The sequence below is a fragment of the Benincasa hispida genome, chromosome 12 (assembly GCF_027475165.1).
Source record: "Benincasa hispida cultivar pf3 chromosome 12, pf3_genome.v1.1, whole genome shotgun sequence".
In the NCBI taxonomy this organism is placed as follows: domain Eukaryota; kingdom Viridiplantae; phylum Streptophyta; class Magnoliopsida; order Cucurbitales; family Cucurbitaceae; genus Benincasa; species Benincasa hispida.
The window spans coordinates 38235575-38260207 of record NC_143489.1 but is presented as its reverse complement, the minus strand read 5'-3'; the positions used below and the strand labels follow the sequence as shown (position 1 = coordinate 38260207).

The 24633-nt window shown below is 32.5% G+C and overlaps 1 protein-coding gene across 1 annotated transcript; it reads right to left on the bottom strand.

The window, feature by feature from the left end:
- Positions 1-8424: 8424 nt before the first annotated feature.
- On the bottom strand, positions 8425-15591 carry LOC120069390 (2-methylpropanoate--CoA ligase CCL4-like). Its single transcript, XM_090308792.1, has 2 exons — positions 15424-15591; positions 8425-10329 (listed from the first exon to the last, which is right to left on the bottom strand). Exon 2 carries the CDS (start codon positions 10197-10199, stop codon positions 8541-8543), a length of 1659 nt encoding a protein of 552 aa, XP_090164918.1. The 5' UTR covers positions 10200-10329; positions 15424-15591; the 3' UTR covers positions 8425-8540.
- Between the last annotated feature and the right edge of the window lie 9042 nt (positions 15592-24633).

The following is a 24633-nucleotide window of genomic DNA, read 5'->3' as shown; positions in this document are numbered from 1 at the left end:
TAATAACAAAACTGATTGAAGCACCATATCAGTCCCCAAACATGAAATTATAGAAATTCACCCACCGAACTTAAATTAACGTTAATTGAGTGCTTAAATCATGCTCTGATACCAATTGAGGAAATGCAACGGAAGCAATCATGATTAATAAGCACTCTCATTACACTTAATTTGAGTTCTAAAAGCATGTAAAACAGGATTTTAGAAGAGGGTTTCTAAGCCAACATACCTTTGAAGAATTCCTCCAATCCAAGTTGTTCTTCCACGAATTCTCAGCTCTGGTTCACCAAAAAATCTTCTGTACTATTCTAAACCTTGAATTTGAGTGGTGGAACTCAAGATTGAAGTGAATTTGATGAGAAATTTAAGAGGGTTTTTGGAGAGGAAGAATATTTTCTTCCGAAACCAATTTTCAGCAGCCCAAATCTCCTTCATTCTAAGAAATTGAAGTGTTTTTTATATTCTTCTACGTGCCGGCACTAAAGGAGACTGCCATTGACACTTCAATTTCAACAAGATAATGACCTAGGTGTTTTTATTGAGAAGATCTACCTTCTGCTTTATCAAAGATTGGATTTCTCCACTAAGAGATTTTAATTTTCCAATTTCCCCTTTCAATTCTTAATTTTAATTAATTCAAAATTACTAAAACTTAAAATCAAATTCTAATTTAATTCATTCAAAATTTCAAAATCTAATTTCTCAAATTGAATTAAAATTGAAAAATAATTTTATTTTAATTAATTAAATAATAATTTAATATCAAATATTAAATTAATCATATATCTAATTAAACATGAATCCTATTCACGTTATTAATATTTAAAACAACATTTAAATATTATAAAATCTCCAATTCCGTTTAATTTAGATAAATTAAACGTTATTTAATTATATGGAATATAATTATACAAACCCTAATTTGAATTTGAGCTATTCAAATTCAAACCCTAAATTCAATTTGAACATTTCAAATTGAAATCATTTCAAATTCACTCAATTTACTAATCCAATATGTTCATGTTTTATAAGTTAGTAGAGGGACCTTATGAACCTACAGATCATGAGCTTCAACGATTTGAGATTAATTGACTAAAACTCTTTAGACTGAATTAATCAATATTCGTTAACTACCGAATCACACCTCTATAGCTTGATAGTTTCACTCTCCTCACTGTAGATATATTTGTGTCCACTTGATTTAATCATAATCAGTAAGTCAACCCTTCAAAGGTTGCTCGTAATAACGGTTGGGTCAAATGTTGTTTTACCCCCAAAATTACATCTTGCTTCTTAAGTTCCACTAAGCCTCTAATGAACAGTTGGTTTGTGATCCAGTCATTAAACCGAATCCCTCTTGGGCCAATGAGAGGGTGGGGACCTTTGTTCAAGACCTGGATTCAGTACATAAGAGAACAACCTTTCTACTATCCCTAAATCGGGTAGGCGTGAATTCCATCTTGCACCTTATGTCCCTAGCTATCTACCCGGTCTTACCTTAAAATGGGAGGAATATTGAGCCAGCGCCTGTCGAGCCAACCCTGACCTATGCAAATCTAAGGATAATCCTGAATAAACAAGAGTTCATAGTTAGCTCAAGATTAAGATCGAGTTACCTAGGTCATTTATGTGAAATAGTCAGTCTTAAACAGTAAACGACATTATAAAGTAAGAGTGACTTATTTCTTGGTCCGATCTTATGCAAACTCATTGCATAGGACGCCCCCACTTCTCATGTCAATACATGAACGAATCAGGATCACTTCGTTTGTAGCACCTTACAACAAATTATAACAACTATAGAGGGAGTCGCATCCGTGTTACTAGAATAACGCACCCAATCTTATTCGTATACTATAGACCGTTTTGGCTATTTACTCGAACTTGATCCATCTTTATGTCTTCAAAAAAAGTTTAAGTATACATGCAATAGCCATAGGTCTTAGTTTATTGGATTTAGTCTTTACAATTGCAATTTACAAATTCAATAACAACTTTATTAATAATAGAAAATAATTAACTTTACAAACTGCGAGTTTTAGGACATACAACACAACATTTTATAGATGATTATTTAAGGTACAGGTATCTACACCTAATGTAACATAATTCTGAAGCACTTGAAAAGTTTAAGGAGTATAAGACTGAGATTGAAAACTTGTTAAGTAAAAAGATCAAAACACTACGATCTAATCATGATGGAAAGTATATGGACTTAAGATTTCAAAACTTTATGATAGAACATAGAATATTGTCTTAACTCTCAGCCCCTAGTACGCCTTAGCAGAATGGTGTATCGAAAAGGAGAAATAGAACCCTATTGACGTGGTTCGGTCTATGATGAATTATGCTCAATTTCCTAACTCGTTCTGGGGATTTTGAACAAAGTTCCGTCAAAGAGTGTTTCTGAAATACCTTTGGAGTTGTGGAGAGGTCGTAAAGGTCCACTTTAGAATTTGGGGATGTCCAACCCATGTGCTTATGAAAAATCCCAAGAAGTTGGATCTCGTTCGAAAGTATGCCTATTTGTAGGCTACCCAAGGAAATGAGAGGTGGGTACTTCTTTATTCCAAATGAAAATAAAGTGTTTGTATCGACAAATGCTACATTCTTGGAGGAAAGTCACATGAGGAACTAGAAACTATGAAGCAAAATAGTTTTAAGAAAAATTTCTGAAAATATTACTAAAACTTCAACAAGAGTTGTTGAAAATGCTAGTATATCAACAAAATTTGTTGATGTCAGTTCATCTAGTCAAACTAATCCATCTCATGAGTTGAGATTTCTTCGACATGTGGGAGGGTTGTGAACTCACTTGTTCACTATGTGGGTTTAACAGAAGCCCAAAACATCATTAATGATGATGTTGAGGATCCATTGTCTTACAAGAAGGCAATGAAAGATGTTGACAAAGATTAATGGATTAAGGCCGTGAATCTAGAAATGGAGTATGTATATTCCAATTCTATCTGGGAACTTGTTGACCAACTTGATAGGGTAAAACCTATAGGTTGCAAGTGGATCTACAAGTAGAAAAGAGGTGTAGATGGAAAGGTGCAAACCTTCAAGGCTAGATTAGTAGTAAATGGTTATACCCAGATTGAGGGAATGGACTATAAAGAAAAACCTACTCTCCTGTTGCTATGATAAAATCTATCCAAATTCTCTTGTTTATTGTCGCATATTATGACTATGAGATATGGCAAATGGACATCAAGGCTGCCTTTTTGAATGGTAATCATGAAGAGACTATCTACATGACTCAACCAGAAGGATTCATAGTACATGGCCAAGAGCAAAAATTCTGCAAGCTCAATTTGTCTATCTATGGATTGAAACAGGTATCTAGTTCGTAGAACATGAGGTTTGACACTACGGTCAAAACCTATGCCTTTAATCAAAATGTTGATGAATCTTGTGTTTACATGAAGATCATTAACGATTTAGTAGCTTTCTTAGTGAATGTGGTTAATATGCTACTTATTGGGAATGACGTAGGTTCTCTAACCAAAATTAAGGAATGGTTAGTAGTTCAGTTCCAAATGAAATATTTGGGTAAAGCTTAGTATGTTCTAGGGATCCAAATTATAAGAGATCGTAAGAACAAACATTAACTTTGTCTCAGGCATTGTATATTAACAAAATTCTTATCAAGTATTCGATGTAGAGTTCCAAGAAAGGTTTACTACCTTTTAGGCATGGAATTATTCTTTTTAAAGAACGGTGTCCTAGGACACCTTTAGAAGTTGAGGAGATGAAACGGATTCCTTATGCATCTGTGGTAGGTACCCTTATGTATGCCATGTTGTGTACTAGGCTTGATATTTGCCATGCAGTGGGGATGATCAATAGATATCGGTCCAATTCAGGATTTGATTAGTGGACATCGGTCAAAGTCATTCTCAAGTATCTTAGGAGAACGAGAAACTATATTTTTGTGTATGGTGCTAAGGATTTGATCCTTACAGGATACACTGACTCTGATTTTTAGACTGATAAGGATTCTAGGAAATCCACATCAGGATTTGTGTTCACTCTGAATGGATGAGCTATAATATGGGAGAGCATTAAGTAAGGGATGTATTATAGATTCCACAATGGAGGCAGAATATGTAGCTGCTTGTGAAGCTACTAAGGAAACTATGTGGCTCATAAATTTTCTGATAGATTTGAAAGTTATTCCAAACATGACTTTGCCCATCATCCTTTATTGTGATAACCGTGGTGTAGTGACAAACTCCAAGGAGCCTCGTAGTCACAAATGTGGAAAGCATATAAAGCGCAAGTATCATCTCATTAGGGAGATTGTGCAACGAGGAGATGTGATTATCACACAGATTTCCTTGGAGAACAACATTGCTAATCCATTTACAAAGGCTTTCATGGCTAAAGTTTTTTAAGGTCATCTGGAGAGAATAGGTCTAAAAGATATGAGTCACTTAATCTAGGGCAAGTGGGAGATGTTGTTAGGTATATTGTATGCCCTAGTTTATTGTATTGTATTTGATACTATACATCCCATTTTTGGTATTTAATACTTTGTAGTCCAATTATTTATTGCATTTTTATTTTACACGGTACAACTCACTCGTTTTAAGACAAGTGAGAGATTGTTAGAGTTAATGTCCTAAATCAAATGTATCTTTTAGTTTGTAAAGACAAACTATATATCTAATAAAATAAGAGGTATTTTATTAATGTTTAGACAGTATTAAATCAATCCAATAAACTAAGATCCAAGGTTATTTTATGAAACTTAAACATGTATGTAAAGACATACAGGTGGATCAGATATAAGTGATAACCTATATGGTCTGTAGTAGATAGATAAAACTAAGTACCTTATCTTGGTGACACTACGAATACTACTTGCTTTGTAGATGTACAGTTGTTGTAAAGTGCTACAAATGATCTAATGGATAAGACCAGACTATGAAATGAATAGCCTATATAACATCGTTGCTATAAGAGGCTTACATTTCACTAGGATGACCATAGTGACTTGATCTTAATCCTGGGTGAGTTGTGAACTCTTGTCTATGAGGGTAGTCTTTTGATTTGTATGGGTTAGAGTGGCCTTGTTAGCCGACTCAACAAGCCTACCATTTTGGGGACTTGTCCAAATAGGGAGCTGGGAATACAACTACACAAGATGAAATTCACTCCTTTTCCGACCTTAGGGAGAGTAGATAAATTGCTCCTTTAATAGTTGATTGTAGGTCTTGAACATTGAGGCCTCAATCTCTTACTGGCCTGAGAGATGTTAGTTTATAGTTGGACTATAAATTATTTGTTCATTAGAGGGATCAGTGATATTTAAGGAGTTAGATGTAACTATATGGGTAAAAATAATATTTTTACCCAACTATAATTATGAGCAATTTGTGAAGGGTCGACTCGTTGTTGATTGGTTATATCCATAGACACAGAAATAAATCTACAATGCGAAGAGTGCAGTTATCGATCTTTAGTGGAGTGACTGATAGTTAATGAAAATTGCATAATTTAATTAAAGAGTTTAATTAATTAATCTTATATCATTGGAGCTTCTAATTTGTAGGTCCATAAGGTCCCCTTGTTAGCTCACTAAAGGGTACATAAGAGGAATTGTTTGAATTGTTCAAATAAATTGCATACTAATGAGATTAATATAATATGATTAATTATAGATGTGATCTATAATTTAGAGAGAAAAATATTTGAATAAGATGCAAATATTAAAGAGATGTATACATATAAACATGTGATAATTATATGTTGATTAATTCTATATATTTAATATAGTCGTTTAATTGATTAATTAATGATTAATTAACTATTTTTTTAGAAGTAGAGATAAATAAACATGTGATGTTTATTTTATTTATTTATTTATTTAATATATATAGTTATTTAATTATTGGACTAATTAGTTAAATAAAAGTTATTTAATTAAAGTAGAACTGGAGTAGAAGTAGGAATTACTAGAAGAAGGAGGTCATCCATTTTCTCTATAAATAGGTCTTCATGGCTCATGTTTGTGACACAATTAGATTGGGAATTCTTGGGATCCTAGAGAATAACAAGGTTTCACTTACGATGGTATCCTTTGATTATTGAAGAGACATTCCAAAAAAGATACGGAAGGAATCGTGAAGAATTTGAGAATCTACAAAGGTAAGGTTTCGCTCTTCCCTTTTTTTTCTCTTAAATGCATGTTAATCTTGATTGTTTATCTATTATGTTATTATTTTTATATCATATTTTGTTTATGTAAAATCGAAAAAAAAAAATTGCAAAGCGGTCACACGTTTCTGCTTGGATCAAAAGTCGCGGGATCAGCTCGCGTTGCCAGCCATCTCTCTCTCAGTCGTGCGATGTTTTCAGGCCATCTGTGCAGGTCTCAACCACATCGCACACCATGCCACCTAACTGCCCAACGTTCGTCAGTGTCGTTTTTCTCCTCTTTTCGTTCACAGCCCTAGTTATTGATTTTCTCCCTCGATGGTGCCGTTCTCCGATTGTCTCTCCCTTCCTCCTTTAGCTCAATCCGGAAAAACCCTATAACTTTGCCGAAATCTTGGTTTGGAATTTGAAAATATTAAATCACCATCCAATAGTATTAAAGGTTTGAGTTTGGTGTTTTGGCAAGTATTTTTTTTATGGGTCTTCATGGATTTTCTTGAAGGTCTTAAATACCCGATTAAATTTGAGTTGCCCATCGGTTTTGGAGCATAGATTTGAATTACTGGAAGGAGTTTTGCAATGTTTTGTCCAATAGTTTTGGTGATCGACTTTGGAGGTTTGAATTGAGATCTTGAAGGGGTTTTGGATCAAACCATTCTTGGGTAAGTCATGTCGGTAATTGTGATTGAATGTTAGAATTGGGCTTAAAGGTTGGAATTGATTTTTTATTCATGTTCTAGGATCTAATTCAAAGTTCGTGAAAAGCTAAAAAGGAATTTGTTTGCTTGAATTAATTTTGGGCCCAATTTTGAAATAAGTAATCTTACTACTAGAATTGTCTTTGTGTCGGGCATAAAATTAAAGGATAATCTATTGGATCTAAGTTTGTATGAAACATAATGCCTGAATAGAGAGGGCATATGAGCATGTGACAGTATAGTTCCGAGTATGTTGTGAGTTGGAGCATGATCTTGCTTTATAAGATAGTTTGCTGGAATGTATGAGCATGATCTAAATCTTAATTGGCATGTATGAGAATGTATGAGCTTATTACTATGTTTTATGTGTAGGACCCTACGAAATGTACCATGAGTTATGTTAAGAAGTTATTGATGCTATGATAGATGTCACGTGTTGATAGTGTCAATTGCCCTCCTAACACTATGATATTATAACTCCATGAGCCATTGGTGCACAACCACATGACAACTCCGTGAACTGACAAGTTCATAACTATATGACAACTCCATGAACTGATGAGTTCACAACTATATGACAACTCTATGAATTGACGAGTTCAAAACTATGTTACAGCTTTGTGGATCAATGGGTTCACAACCATGCAACAACTTTGTATTAGGGCGGGTTAAATCGTACACTAGACGACCACCTGTGGGTGGTTAATCATTACGTGTGTGTTCCACCTACATATTTGCATTTATAGGATATAAATGCATAGCCTAACCTCGATAGTTGGGTTACTTACTGAGTATTTTTATACTCACCCTTTTTACTTTATGTTTTTCAAGTAACGATAGAAACATGTTGTGACAGGCGGGACCCATGACAGAGCCATATGAGGACAAAAGAAATCGCGTCCGCTCAATCCATGTCTTTAGTCATTTGAATATTTTGAAATTCTTAGATATATTGTCAGACTAAATAGTTTGATGATTTTGAATATTTTTCTATTTAAATTTTTTTTAGGGGACCCCGATTAAAGGTTTTACTTATTTTTTATTTATTTATTTTCTAATTTATTTTGAAAAATTGACTTTATTGTTTTAACAAATTTTATGGTCAATATGTTTTGAATACAAATGTGCATTTAACAGTGACAATCCTTGTCAAAGTACTCAAAAAGTTGGGTCATTGCACCATTATCGTTACCATTATTGTTTGACCCTAATGGCAACGATAACAGTAAAGGTTACCATAAATGTGACAAATTGATAGCTTTATACTGTTATGGTAACAATATCTATAATGGTAACAACAGTAAAGGTAGTGTATCCTCGTAATTTTCAACTGCAATCAGATTGAACACCTTTTATTCTTCAACCAGATTATACTATTTGATTACAAATTTCAAGGTGGGTCTCACATTTGATTACAATTACAGAGTAGGTAAACAACAACAAAATAATCAAATGGGACCCACTTTTTATATTATCGTATTACTTTTCAACCAGGTAAACGTAACCTAAAATCATGAATCTCACAAAATGACTTACTTCCAAACATATCTTAAAAAATGAATTCAAAGCAAAAAGATCGAATTAAAATTTCTAAATTCCAACAAGTTGGAAACAATACATAGACACCATAACATTTATTGCAGATATGCATAAAGTGCTTATGATTTTTTTTTCCCCCTACAGTCTACTTTTTCGTGCGGGGCCCATTGACTTGGCCATTTCTCTGAGCACAAACTTCTGAATTTTTCCGGTCGATGTCTTTGGAAGCTCCGTCGTGAAGACCACCGTCTTTGGCACCATAAACCGCGGCAACTTCCCTTTACAATACTCAATAATCTCCTCCTCTGTCGGTTGTCGAGTCAATCCTTCTTTCAAGCTCACAAACGCACACGGCGTCTCCCCCCAAAACTCATCTGGTCGTGCCACCACCGCCGCCTCATTCACCACCGGATTCATGTACAGAACTGATTCCACCTCAACGCTGCTCAAATTCTCTCCACCGCTAATAATCACATCCTTCGATCGATCCTTTATCTCTAAATACCCATCTGGATGCATCACCCCAACATCTCCGGTGAAGAACCACCCGTCGTTTGTCAATGCTTTCGATGTCGCTTCTGGATCTTTCAAATACCCAAGCATTATCGATCCGCCTCTCACAACAATCTCTCCAATGGAAGCTCCATCTCTGTTCACGCTTTTTCTAGTCTTTTGATCCAACACATCGACCGCCTCAACTGCTAGCATCCGTACCCCCTGCCTCGCCTTCAATCGTGCTTGCTCTGTTTCCGGCAGCCGATTCCACTCCGACTTCCATGAGCAGCAGATGATCGTCCCTCCACTCTCAGTCAATCCATACCCATGTGTGACAACAAACCCCAATGATTCAGTTCGAAGCAGAACTGTCGCAGGCGGTGGTGCTCCGGCAGTGAGAATCTTGACCGGTCGATCAAGTGGTCGATTGTCAGGGGAGTTCGTTAGCATATTGAGCACCACCGGAGCTCCACACAAGTGTGTCACGTGATGACGACGAATTAAGGAAAAAATCAATGTCGCATCAAATTTCCGAATACAAATATTTGTGCCGCCTACGGCGGCGATTCCCCAAGGAAAGCTCCACCCATTAGCATGAAACATCGGTAATGTCCATAAATAAACTGATTTCTTAGGAACTCCCCATTCCAGAAGCGAATCGAGCGCCACTGTGAAAATTCCCCTGTGACAGTGAACCACTCCCTTCGGCGACGACGTTGTTCCAGACGTGTAATTCAAAACGATCGGATCCCACTCGCTCGCCGGTCGTATCCATTGGTACTTAGAATCCCCTCTCCGAACCATGTCCTCATACGAATCAACAAAATCGGAGGATGACAATGACGAATCTTCCACCACAGTATCGTCGGCAATGAGGACGAGCAATGGTCGTTTCGTCTCCGGCGGGAAAAAGGCCAAAGCCTCGGAGATTACAGCACAGGAGGCTTGATCGACGAAGATGAGTTTGGATTCGCTATGGCGGAGGAGAATGGAGATGGTTCGAGCGTCAAGGCGGAGATTGATGGTATTAAGGACGGCACCAACCATGGGAACGGCGAAGTGGAGTTCGTACATGGCCGGAGTGTTGGGAGCGATGACAGAGACGAAATGGCCTTTCTGGATGCCAATGGAAGAGAGGGAAGAGGCGAGTTGAAGGCATCGGCGGTGAGTTTCCGACCAGGTGTAAGTGGTGGAGTTGTAGATGATCGAGAGGCAATCGCCATAAACGACGGCAGCTCTTTCGATAAAGCCGATTGGAGTGAGGGGAGAGGAATTAGCTGGGCTTGGCTTCAGATCTTCCATAGAAATTGTTTATGCTCTGTGTTTCTCCCTCTGCTAGTATTAAAGACGGTACAGTTTTGTATGGTGATGATAAACAGACGTAACTATTAAATTTCCATGCACACGTGGATATTTCCCTCCATATTTTTACCTTTCCAGGGTGAATCAATATTTAGTAAAATATTTATGAAACACACCAAATAAGCATTTAATATAAATTATAAAATGTTTAGTAGGATTTTCAAAAATAAAAAATAAACAAAAAATATTTACACAAACATTAATTATAGTTATGATTGACATTGTTATCTAGGTCTATCACATACCTTGATAGAACTATCAGCATTACCAATAATAGAAATTGATACAAGTCTCGTTAATAGATACGGATAAAAGTTTATCAATGATAGAAATTGATATAAGTCTATGATTAATATAGGTTGATAGAAGTTTATCAGTATCTATCAACATTTCTTTTTACTATTTCAGTAAATAGTTTGATATCTTTCCTATCGGTGAAAATTTCTCAATTTACTTGTTAATTTTTTTAATATATTATTTTTACAATTTTTTAGAAATATCCATAAGTCGACATTTTATCAATATTGCCATCAAATTTTTTGTAAAATTAAGATCTCGATATTTCTATTTTAAATCTTGATAACAATACACTTTTTCTGAAATATAGAAATGATCTAAATTTCTAACTACCAGACTCATCTTAGGAGTTGTTTGGTTGAAGGTTTTATAAAATTTCTGAAAATAAATGATATCCGAGAATAATTAATTCCTTGATTATTAAAAAACAATAAAGTACTAAATTATATGTTTATTAACTAAATTTCATTAATTCTAACTTATTAATTAAATATATTTTCATTAATGAAAAAATAGAATTGCATCCTTTTAATAAATTTTTATTGTAAAAATAAGTTAATAAATATTTTAATAGATATTATTGATTTATTAAAATAAATATTTATATTTTTTTTGTTAAATTAATATTAATTATTTAATTAATTAACTATATTCAAAGTGAAATGATTTATAAAATAAAAAATAGATAGAGAGGGGAAAAGAGAAAACTCACTATTTTGGAAGAGAATAGAAAATCTTTTATTTGTGAAAAATGATGATGCTTGGGAATTACTTATTACAAAGAGTTGAAAACTGTGAAAGAAACTTAGGATTTTGGCACCTGTATCAACTTTCATATAGAAAACTCTCCAACCAAATGATTCCTTAGGTATTAATGCAACAACTTTCATTTCATAGATAATCATTACATGTAAATTTGAAAAGCTCCATATCTCTAATAATTATAATATATAAGTTTATACATGTGTTTTAAGTATTTTTTGTTGTTTCTGTTCCGACTACAATGATATAAAATTTTCGGTCACATAATGTAGAACCTTCTCAAAATAATTTCTCATAAAGGAGATATTAAAGATGAAAAATACTTAGGAGCATCCCGGGTATCATCTATCTTTGTGCATCCTATTAAATTGTTCAATTATAACTTGTCATGTGAGAAATTTGACCTTTTCTCTCTTTTGAATATTTGAATTTTTTTTTATTTGAATAGTGAGAAGAGATGCACAAAGATAGGTGATGTCCAAGATGTATTGTACTATCCATCAAAGATTTTGTTCAATCTACTTGAAAATGGTGAAACTAAAAATAAATAAATAAAATAACAATAAAAGCCTCTTGAGAGTTGTGTGTATTAATTAAAAGTATTGTAATTTATAAGATTCTGCAATGTATTCTCCCAACATATACATATTGTAAAAAAAAACATTCAAATAACTTAAATTTTTAATAAAAATAATAAATTGCTTTAGATTTTGTCAATATTTTGTCATACTTTTTATATATATATATATATATACACACACTTAATTTTAATTTTTTCCTTCAATTGATCGAAGTGATTGGTTTCCATATTAGTTTCGATTGTGAATTAACTATTTACTTAGTTATGAAAAAAAGAAAAGAAAAGAAAAAAATACTAAGGGTCCATTAAATAACGTTACCATTTCTCATTTCTCATTTTTCATTTTTCATTTCTTGTTTTATAAGAACTAGAAATAAGAATATATTTGATAAAAAAGAATATGTTTGATAGTTATTTCTATTTTCTATTTCTTGAAAAAAAGAAATAGAAATAGAAACAGAAACTTGTTTGATGATTTTTTCTATTTCTTGAAAAAAAGAAACAAAAACTTGTTTGATGATTTTTTTTTATTTCTTGTTTCTTGTATTTTTCTAACATTTTCTCTTATTTTATAGTCTAAGTATAATTTAATTATGTAAAATAAAAGACATCTGGCATGCATTAAATTATAAAAAATAATTATAAAACATTTATATTATCAAATATACATAAGTCCCGATGCAAAATTAATAATTATAATACAGTTGTTTTTATCATTCATATATTGCTAAAATTTGATTTGCAATATTATTTTTCACTCCATTCATTTGTCTTAAATGATGTTGACTCAAGTCTGACTTAATTATGTTATTATGTAAATGTTGTGGTTGTAAAATATTAGAGTGAACTTAAATGAATGTCAAAGTAAACAAAAGTTATATATTGTAAAATTCTAATAATTGACATTTGCTGACATCATCGTCATACCAGATTATGTAAATGCCCTCATCTCTATGTCTTCTTACCCTTTTACTGAAAAGCAAAACTAAACTAAAACTCTTCTACTACCGCCGAAAAATGGAATTTGATCGGTAAGTAAATTCAATCTGTGTCGATTGGGTCTTAAATTGATCGATAATGGGGATAGGATGAGTCGTTTCGGAGTTTAGAAATATTATGAACTATGGTCTTTTTGTTTATTTTTTTGGTTTTCGATGTGTTTTGAGGTTGAGGACGAGTAGAAAAAGAGAATATGAGTGAGATAAGTGAGAGTGAAATTGACGAGAGCGATACGAGAGAGCAACACTAGAGAGAGTAACACTAGAGAGAGTGAGACTCATGAGAGCGATACCAGAGAGAGCGAGACTAGTGAAATAATATCTAAAAAAATCTCTCTTGAAAAAGAAGCGAGACCGAGAGAGAGCGAAAAGGAGAGAGAGAAAGAGAGAGATAGAGAGAAAAAGAGCGTGAGAGAAAGAAAGAGAAAGAGAACGAGAGAGAGCGAGGCTAGAAATTTTTGACCTAATATATTGTCATAAAACAATTTCATGTTCACCTTATGTGGATCCAAAATCAAGACAAAACATAAACATCAAAGGTTAATAAGTTGCAAAAATTTTGACATAATATATTGTCATAAAATAAGACATCAAAATTAAGTTAAAAGAAAAGCATTCCAATGAGAAAAAATATCGAAATAATAATTTAAAAAAATAATAATAAAATTTGATATTTATTGTCATAAAACTTTTGATGCTAGAAAATTTTGACCTAATATATTGTCATAAAATAATTTTATGTCCATCTTCGGTCAAAATTTGATGCTTTTCGTTGGAATTCTTTTTTCCCCTTACTTTATGTTTTACTCTCTTTCTCGCTCTCTCTCTCTCTCTCTCTCTCTCGCTCTCTCTTTAGACATTGTCTCGCTAGTCTCGCTCTTTCTGGTATCGCTCTCGTGAGTCTCGCTCTCTCTGGTGTCACTCTCGCTGATTTCACTCTCACTTATCTCACTTACATTCTCTCTTTCTACTCATCTTCAACCTCAGAACACATCGAAAATAAAAACAAAAAAAAAAAACAAAAAATACTATAGGTTCACAATATTTCTAAACCCTAGAATGACCCACCCTATCCCTATTACTGGTCAATTTAAGACACAATCGGTATATATTGAATTCACTTAATTACCCATTAGATTCGATTTGTCGGTGGCAGTGGAAGAGTTTTAGTTTAGTTTTGGTTTTCAGTAAAAGGGTAAGAAGACAAAGAGGTGATGGCATTTACGAAGACAAAGAGGTGATGACATTTATGTAATCTGGTATGCCGATGATGTTAGCAGAGGGTTAATTAACATTATTTTTAAAAAATGGGTCATCCGTACAAATTTCTCATGAAGTTTGTGTGTTCGTTGATGTTTATGAAGTTTGAATGTTGTGGGGGTGGGTAAAGTTCAGTTATAATCGTTTATGGATGTTTATGAAGTTTGAACGTGTTGTGGGGGGTGGGTTGAGTTTTGTATAGATTGTTTTGGGGGGAAAGTTCGAGTTTTTGTGTGTTCGTTCTTGTTTATGAAATTTGAATATGTTGTGGGGGGCGGGTTGAGTTTCGTGATACTCGTTTTGGAGTTGAACTTGAGTTTTTTGTTTGTTTCTAGAAGTTTATGACATTTGAATGTTTTTGTTTTGTTGTAGGATGTTGTTCGGAGATGAGGTTGGACGATTGTTGAAGATGTTGTGTTCTAGACGTTGTTTTTTTTATGTATTTCTGAATACATATTTCTTGACATTGTTTTCATCTTATTTCTTTCATGTATTTCCGAAGACAAATTTCTTTTATAATCTATCTTTTAATTTTTCTTTTATTTGTTATAGTATGGGCTTTGCTTTGGTTGTTTTATTTATTATGTGAGTCTGTTTGAGTTGGTTAATGATGCTTTAAAGGTTATTCAGATCAAATAAAAAAAAAATTACAAATTACAAATTAAATAATTTTAAAAGTCAATATTCAACCATTAAAGGAACGCCCGATGCAAAGAGGGTACCGTCAGAAGTTAGTAGAACTCTTGACGAGTGAAAGAGTGCGTCGTGAGTTATGGAACTCCCCACGAACTAGTGGGCCATCAAGAGTTACTGGAACTCCTGACAAATAGAAGAAACCATCGACGGCGTATATTACCCGTCAGGAGTTCCTATAACTCCCAACGCCCTATATTAGGCATCGGGAGTTCGTGAACAACTGCCAACGGTCCTTTTCTGCGGTGGGTGTTCTACTCTCGATGGATTTCTCTCAAAAAAACTCTCGACAATCAGTACGTCATCGATTGATCCTTTATCGACGCATTTTTCACCATTTTTCAGCGATTTCATATGTACGGAGAAGTGTGATTTCTTGTAGTGATACTTAAACTCATATATATGTTATGCCAATTGAGCTATGACATGAAAATAACGAGCATTAGGAGCTTGAGAAAGTTTCTTTTCTCACAAATCTTATAGGATGTTTGGGTAATTAGCATATTTTGATGACATCCAAATGAACAAGGGAACAAAAATATTTAAACTCAAGAAGAAATGGAACTGAATTTACCGGCAAAGAAAGGCACTGAAAACATCGATGGCGATTGCGAAAATTGCTACAATGAAGAAAAATGAAGATCTAGCGGAAGAAGAAGATAAAAATATAATAAGAAGAAGAAGGAACAAAAAGAGGAGGAAGAAGAAACGAGGGGAGAATGTTGCATACAAATGGAATGAGGAATATTATAAATATATTAGATAGGATTTAAAAGAGTTAATTTCCTAATGAAATGGGTAAAAAAGTCATTTTGCTTAATGGAGAGAAATGATTCGTTAATGGCCAAAATCTAGGAAAAAAAAAGGAAGAGACAAAAAAAATCTTTATGAGTGCATAAAAATATGCCTAAACTTGTATTTTTCAAGAAAAAGAAAAAATGAAAAAATGGAATTGCTTCCATTTAATAAATTTTTATTGTAAAAATAAGTTAATTAAATATTTTAATAGATTATTATTGATTTATTAAAATAAATATTTATATTATTTTATTAAATTAATATTAATTATTTAATTAATTAACTATATTCAAAGTGAAATGATTTATAAAATCAAAACCTGATGAAGATGGAAAAAGAGAAAACTCACGTTTTGGAAAAGAATAAAATTTATTTGTGGAAAATAATGATACCTAGGAATTACTTATTGCAAAGAGTTGAAAACTATAAAACAAACATAGGATTTTGATACCTATGTCAATTCTCATATAAAAAACCCTCCAACCAAATGATTCCCTAGGTATTAATGCAACAACTTTCGTTTTATAGATAATCCTTACATGTAAATTTGAAAATCTCCATATTTCTAATAATTACAATATATAAGTTTATATATGTTTTTTAAGTATTTTTTGTTGTTTCTCTTCCAACTGTAGTGATATAAAATTGTCTATCATATAATGTAGAACATTCTCAAAATAATTTCTGACAAAGGAGATATCAAAGATGAAAAATACTTAGGCACATCCCGGCCATCATCTATCTTTGTGCATCTTATCAAATTGTCTAATTATAACTTGCCATGTGGCAAATTTGACCTTTTCTCTTTTTTGAATATTTTGAATATTTTTTTATTTGAGTGGTGATAAAGATGCATAAAAATGGGTGATGTACGAGATGCACTCAAATATTATCCCTCAAAGATTTCGTTCAATCTACACGAAAATTGTGTCACTAAAAATAAATAAATAAATAAAATAACAATAAAAGTCTCTTGAGAGTTGTGTGTATTAATTAAAAGTATTATAGTTTATAAGATTCTGCAATGTATTCTCCCATCCCAAAGGTAAAAAAAGAACATTCAAATATCTTGAATTTTTAATAAAAATAATAAATTGCTTTAGTGTTTGTCAATATTGTGTCATACCTTTTTTTTTAATATATATATATACACTTAATTTTAATTTTTCCTTCAATTAACTATTTACTTAGTTATGAAAAGAAAAAAACACTAGGGATATGTTAGATAACGTTATCATTTCTCATTTCTTATTTTTCATTTCTTATTTCTTGTTTTGTAAGAGCTAGAAATAAAAATATATTTGATAACAATTTCTAATTCTTATTTTTTTTATAAAAAAAATAGAAACAGAAACTTTTTTATGATATTTTTTATTCCTTGTTTCTTATATTTTTTCTAACATTTTCTCTTATTTTATAGTCCAAGTATAATTTAATTAATTTTGTAAAATAAAAAACCTCTGACATGCATTAAATTATAAAAAATAATTATAAAATATTTACATTATCAAACACACATAAGTCCTGATGCAAAATTAATAACTGTAGTACAATTGTTTCTATCATTCATATATTGCTAAAAATTCGATTTACAATATTATTTTTCACTCAATTCATTTGTCTTAAATGATGTTGACTCATTTATGTTATTATGTAAATGTCGTGGTTGTAAAATATTAAAATGAACTTAAATGAATGTCATAATAAACAAAATTTATATATTGTAAAATTTTAATCAGTTCGAATGTACTAAAAATAATGGATTTAAATGTAAAATAATATATAAACATGCATATTGCAAAATTTAAAATTCAAAATAAAAATTATTTAAATATACATATTGAAAATTTGCAATTTCAAAATAAATCTAAATATTGGAAATTTTGAAATTAGAAAATAAATTAAACGTATAAATATAAAAAAGTTAATAAAGAAAAAATAAATATTGATAGATACCGCTATTAGGAAACACAATTAACTATAATAAAATGAAATAGGGAGAAACTACTTTTGATAGTTCCTCATATTTGACCTTATTTTTAGAAACATTTCCCAAATTTTAGAAACAAGAAATATGAACATTATCAAATAAGTCGGTTTCTTAAAAAATGAAAAATATAAATAGAAAACAAGAAATAGGGAGTGTTATCAAATAAGTCCGAAGATTTTCTATTTTTTTCCCCTTAGAAAAACGAGCAAGAAAAAAAAACACATGAAGAATAAGTATACATCCACATCTTCACATTTCTATAAGTTCGACACTGACATATAAATGACATTTTCATTGAATTCTAAAAAATTTCACAAAATATATAAAAAAAAGGTCTTTTTAAATATAAAAAATGTTTAAAAATATTTACATTTTATAGTAAAAAGTTTTAAAAGTACAAACACTTTTTGAACTTTTTACCATACTTTTGAAACTTTTTACTATAAAGTGAAAATATTTTTTGATTTTTCTATTTATAAGAATTTTCAAAAAAAAGTTGCTAAAAGAAATTTAATATAATAAACATGTTAAATTGGTTAAAAAAACCATAAGTGTTTGTTTATCAATTTAAATATATTTTTAAATTTTTTCCATGAATATTCATAAACATCGATATCTTATCGATGTTTCTATCAACATTTTATTGAAAATATCTTTATATATTTTTTTTTGATGAGATTACTTTTTAAACCTTGAAAAGAAGAAGAGGAATGAAAAGGACGTGCTTTCTGTCTTCTTTTTTCTTTTTTCTTTTTTTTTTTTGACAATATGAGATGGGTAATCGTATCTTTGACCTAAAAAATATGCTTAAACTCGTATATATGTTATGTCAATTGAGCTATGACATGCAAATAACGGGTATTAGGAGCTTGAGAAAGTTTCTTTTCTCACAAATCTTATAGGATGTTTGGGTAACTAACATATTTTGATGACATCCAAATGAACAAGGGGACAAAAATATTTAAACCCAAGAAGAAATGCAACTGAATTTACCAACAAAGAAAGGCTTTGTGAATGCCGATAGCGACTATGAAAATTGCTACAATGAAAAAAAAATGAAGATCTAGCGGAAAAAGAAGATGAATGTATAATAATAAGAAGAACAAAAAGAGGAGGAAGAAGAAAGGAGGGGAAAGTGTTGCATATAAATTGACAACGATGCCGGGACGGGGTGGGGCGGGGAGGGAGGACTCCCCATCCTCGTCCCCGGGGGGGCATTTCCCCCCATCCCCTCGGGGACCCATCCCCATTATATATATATATATATTTTAAAAAATAAAGAAATTTAATCGGGGGCACGGAGGGCGGGACCCGATTATAATCTCCTATCAAACTGGGGATTCCCCGCCTCAAGGAATTCCATCTCGCGGGAATTTATACCAACCCTATACACAATTAGAATGAGGAGATAATATAAATATATTAGATAGGATTCAAAAAAATTAATTTCCTAATGAAATGGGCAAAAAAGTCAATTCGCTTAGTGGAGGAAAATGATTCGTCAATATCCAAAATTTGGAAAAAGAATAAAAGGAAGAGACAAAAAGCCTTTATGAGTGCATAAAAATATGCCTAAACTTGTATTTATTAATTAATTTATTAAATTTGAACACATTTATATTGCTATTTATCGGGTAGGGACCTATAGGGACTCGATCCCGCGAAAATTTTTGCCAACCCTATACATAAATGAAATGAGGAGATAATATAAATATATTAGATAGGATTAAAAAAGTTAATTTCCTAATGAAATGGGCAAAAAAGTCATTTTTCTTAGTGAAGAGAAATGATTCATCAATGGCCAAAATTTGGAAAAAGAATAAAAGGAGCAGACAAAAAATCTTTATGAGTGCATAAAAATATGCCTATACTTGTATTTTTGAAGGAAAAAGAAAAAGGAACCAGAGTTATTGAGACAATTACATTAAACTAAAATAATCCTGTTATTAATTAACTTATTAAATTTGAATATATTTATATTGCTATTTCTTTTTTGATAAATAACTCAAATAATGTATCAAAAGTCAAGCCAGTAATTAGATAAAGCTTCTTACGTCATGACTACAATAGAGAAAATAACCAATCAGAAAAAATTGGACATCAATGTAAAAGCAACCACCAAAAAAACCCCTTATGACTAACTCGTGAAGTCACAGACTAAAAACCTCTGAGGAGATAGACTCCTAATGAATGAATGAATTTATTTCGATCTCCCTAAACAATCCAAGCTCCAACACAAGTTGATAAGGCAATCTTAATCCTCAGTCCAAAGACCCAAGCTATTATGTAGTAAGAACCTTTGAATCTAAGAAATTAACCCATCCCTATACGATTTAGTTCAACCCAGAGGAAAATGCTAGAATTAGATTAGCTCTTGATCAAAGATCTAGAAGCAAGATTAGAAAATCTTATTCTAGATTAAGTCACTCCACAATCAACTTGATCAAGGTTAGATTGAATTGCTCACATGCATTCCATCACAAGAATTGCAAAATTGTAAGGAAAGAATCTCAAATATGAGATCTCAAAGCTCATTCATAAAATTCTTAATCTTGCTACAAATAGACGGGGAGAAGGTTTTATATAACCTACTAGAGATTCTAATACAATTAATGTAAAGTAGCAAAAGTCAACATAAAACATTAAAGAATCCTTCATCTTCCATCCACTATCTTCCAACTACTTTCTTTAATGTAACATCATTAATGACAACATTCATCTTTCTAATCATCATCTTTTATTCAACTCTATTAATTGCAGTCTCCATCTTTTCAACCACCATCTTCCATGCATCTCCATAATTACCAAGACATAAATTTAAAACTTAAAAGCTAGAAATTAATTAAAGACGACGAATAACTCTAGAATTAAAATGCTAAAAAAATTAATTAAAATCAATTAAAGTTTACTAATACTTCTCATAGGTCCCAATCTATATCATCTTCCCCCTCTTCGAAAGGATTTGTCCTCGAATCTGAAAGTATCTCTTATATCAAATGGACGAAATTTAGTGGCATTGAAAAAGTAATTCACATCTCCCTCACCTTGTAGAGTAATCTTGTAGCCATGAGATTTCATTTGCAAGTCATCAACGAAACTCTACTTGGGTTTCTTCAGGAAACAACAATGATCCTTCCAGAGATGTCTCCAGGCCCAATTCCTCACTTTGAACACCTTATACTTCTGCTATGGTTGAATTTTAAAGCAAATTTGGAGTTGTGGCTCTCAATAAATGATTTGGCCTTGAAGTTTATATGTTGTACTTCATTGTTGACATTTGAAGCAATCTTTAAATCAAGCATCTTTATAAGTGCTTTGGCCTCAACTTAAAAGAAACACTAGAAAAACATGGCTTGAGCTCACTCGTAGAAAACAAGTTCTTTTGTATAGAAGATAAAAAAATATTTTGTTTGGAAAACAAAATAGATTTAACCTTGGTAGCTCTCTTAAATAAGCTCACCTTTTCGACTTTTCTCTCATTTTCCTCTCTAAGCCATAAACTAACCTCATAATTTTCTTTCTCACTCTTTTTTCTCATAAGATTCTTTTTCAATCAAACTACATGCTGTTGTTTTGGCCTTTTCTATCTTTTCCTCTAACTCAACACATCAACATGAACTTCAATATTAGGTGTTACAATACAATCAACTAATTTTTCACAAGGTATCATCTTGAACTTTATCACTCTCTTGAAGGAGCTCTTATCCAAGAGAACCTATGAGCGGAAGCAAGATCGTTCCAAATTCATTGTGACAAAATTACAAACATTCACAAACATACAAGCTAATTATGCATTTCAGAACAAATTACGACATGCTTTATAAATAAATACAAAGGGAGGAGAGACATACCTTTGAAGAACGTTTCTTTTATCTTTCTCTCGCTCTCGTGAAGCCTTGGAACAGCATCTCTCGCTGTCGCTACGAACACCAACGCAATCGTCTAGTGTATCGTCTGGTCAATCACATACAACCTTCTCTATGAACAGGAACCTTTCAGACACCACCACTCAGTGACCTTGGTATTCTCAAAGTGAGATCCAGGAGGTGTAGGCTCTGTTGGATTTGGTAGAGGGAAGGAGGAAACAATGATCGTGTTCAACGATCAAGCAAGTGGGAGAGGGAAAGTGTCTATCGTATAGACTTGTGCTTGATCGTTTAGTAAAGGTACACGATTGTTTAGGAAATCAGGTGAGATCGTTTACATGATCGTTTAGTGAAGCTCACTTAGGCGTGCAATCGTTTAGTAAAACCTTACATGATCATTTAGTCAATAGTGCGTGTACACGATCGTTTAGACAAACACTTGGAGCTGTCGTGTAGTCTCTCGTGAGCTAAACGATAGGCAATGTACTCAAATGACGTGATTCTTACAAAATGAACACATTTTCCATTCTATTCTTCAGTTATGAAAACTGAATACAATCTCACACTTTTACGCACAGTTAAAGAGAAACCACAAAAAATTATCTCATAATTGTTTTAATTATAAATAAATATAATAACTAACTTATCATATTATATTTATAACTTATAGTTTTAATATCACATCATATACAACATTTAAACCATAGTCCTTTTCTCCTTTACTTGATAATAAATCATATTGATATCATTTTCCTCCAATTAATGTATCTCATACATCATGTCAACTATATCATATATAATTGAACTAATTTAATCATATTATATATAATCAAACTCCCTCTTGTCAATTTGAACACTTCAAACTGACCTAAAAATTGATTATTAACTTGAATCCATTGAGTTACCAAGGGGACCTTATGGACCTGTAGCTTGAAGCTCCAACGGTACATGAATAGCTAACTAAACTCTTTAGTCACGAGATCTACCATCCATTAACTGTCGGGCACTTCACTAAAGACCGGTAGCTACATTCTTCTCACTACAAATATATTTCTGTGTCCATCAGATATAACCAGTCAACAATATTAAAGGAAATCAGACATGAGGATTTCCATGAGCAGCGGAATGATCGTTCCAAATTGCAATCATATTTGAACATTAATAATTACAACGCACAAATGGAAACAACAGACTATGCATATAACGAAATTATAGTATGCTTTTCTAAAGATCAAGAAATAGAATTCACATACCTTTGAAGACTCATCTTCAATACCCTTGATCACGAATGCTCGAACAGACTCCAAGACTGTAGCACACGAATGCTTGTCCACCATGATTAGAACACAACACGATCAACAAAGAACTCGAACACCGGGATCTCCAAGATCACGAACACAGTGGACTCCACACGAACACCACGAACGGTCTCCAAATAACCTCGACTATGTTGAGTTGAGTACGACACTACCACAATTGCTACCTTGGTATTCTCAGTGTGAGAATCTAGAAGTGTGGGTTCTGTATGGACTTGGTTAGAGGACGAGAATGAAGGAAGAACAATTGTGTAAATGATTGAGCAAGTGGGAGATATAAAAAATCTATCGTATAAACGATGCCCAATCATTTAACAAAAGCTATGCGGTCATTTAGCAAAAGTTGCACAATCGTTTAGCTAAACGGCCAGCTGAATGTCTATCGTATAGAAACACTCCATGATCGTCTAGTCTCTTTTCAGCTATCGTTTAGTAAATCTTATTTACTTGACAGCCACCATGAGTACTTTTCGAGAATGGAAATCTCAATTCATCAAACTCTCAAATTTAGCAAAACATTTTTCCTTTTATCTCACAATTACCATGAAACCACCAATAACCTTCCACTCAATTGGTTATTAGAGAAAAAGAGATAATTATCCAATAATTAATATTATTATAAATATATATGATAACTTATTTACCATACTATATTTATAACCTATAGTTTTGATATTTTATCTCATGAAACATATAAACCATACCTCTTTTTCTATTCCATGGCACTTAATGTAAATCTCATTTACATTAATCCTCCACTTGATGTATCTCATACATCACATCAATCATATCATATATAATCGAATTACCTCTTGTCAATTTGAACATTTCAAATCAACACCAAGAATTGATTCTCAACTTGAATCCATTGAGCTACCAAGGGGACCTTATGAACCTGTAGTTCGAAGCTCCAATGGTACGTGAATAACTGACACAACTCTCTAGTCATGGGATCCACCATCCGTTAACTACCAGACACTTCACTAAAGATCAACAGCTGAACTCTCCTTACTAAAGATATATTATATGTTCATCTTAACCAATCAATAGTGCGATAACCCTTCGCAGATCGCTTATAAGTATAGCTAAGCCAATAACTGTTATGCCTCTGTAGTTACATCCATCTAATGAACATAAGTCCTAGTCCTACTATGACTGAGTTCTCTCATCCAAAGAGAAGCTGTGGCCACTATGTTCAAGCCCCAGAATCAGCCCTTAAAAGAGCAATATATCTTACTTACCCCTGCTTCGCAGAAGGAGTGAATTTCATCTTGTGTAACTGAGTTCCTAACCCCCAAATCAGAAAAGTCCTAAAAAGGTAGGTATGTTGAATTGAAAATCTAGCCACTCTCACCCATATTAATCAAAGGACTGCCCTCAAAATCAGGAGTTTCTAAAACACTCAGGATTGAGGTCATGTCACATATGGTCGTTTAGGTGAGATATAAGTCTCCAGTATCAACGGCGTTATATATAGAGATAAATCATCTTTTGGTCCGATCTTATACAAACTCTTTGTATAGGACACCCCACTCACATGTTTCCACATGAATGGTTAAGATCTACCATCTGTAGTAGTTCACAACACTTGCAAACCTTTACAAAGCTGGTCGTCTTTGTAGTGTCACCAGTATCAAGTATCCCTCCTTAATCCTTATATTATAGACAATTTTAGGTTATCACTTAAGACATGATCCACTTGTATATCTCATATACATGCTTAAGTATGCATACAATAACCATGGAGCTTTGTTTATTGGATATGAGTAAATGCCAGATAAAATAACTTTTATTTTATTCATAACAATGTGTAT

What these genes read in the sequence shown, in the direction of transcription:
- LOC120069390 (XM_090308792.1), bottom strand. Translation starts at nt 10,199, where the DNA reads ATGGAAGATCTGAAGCCAAGCCCAGCTAATTCCTCTCCCCTCACTCCA.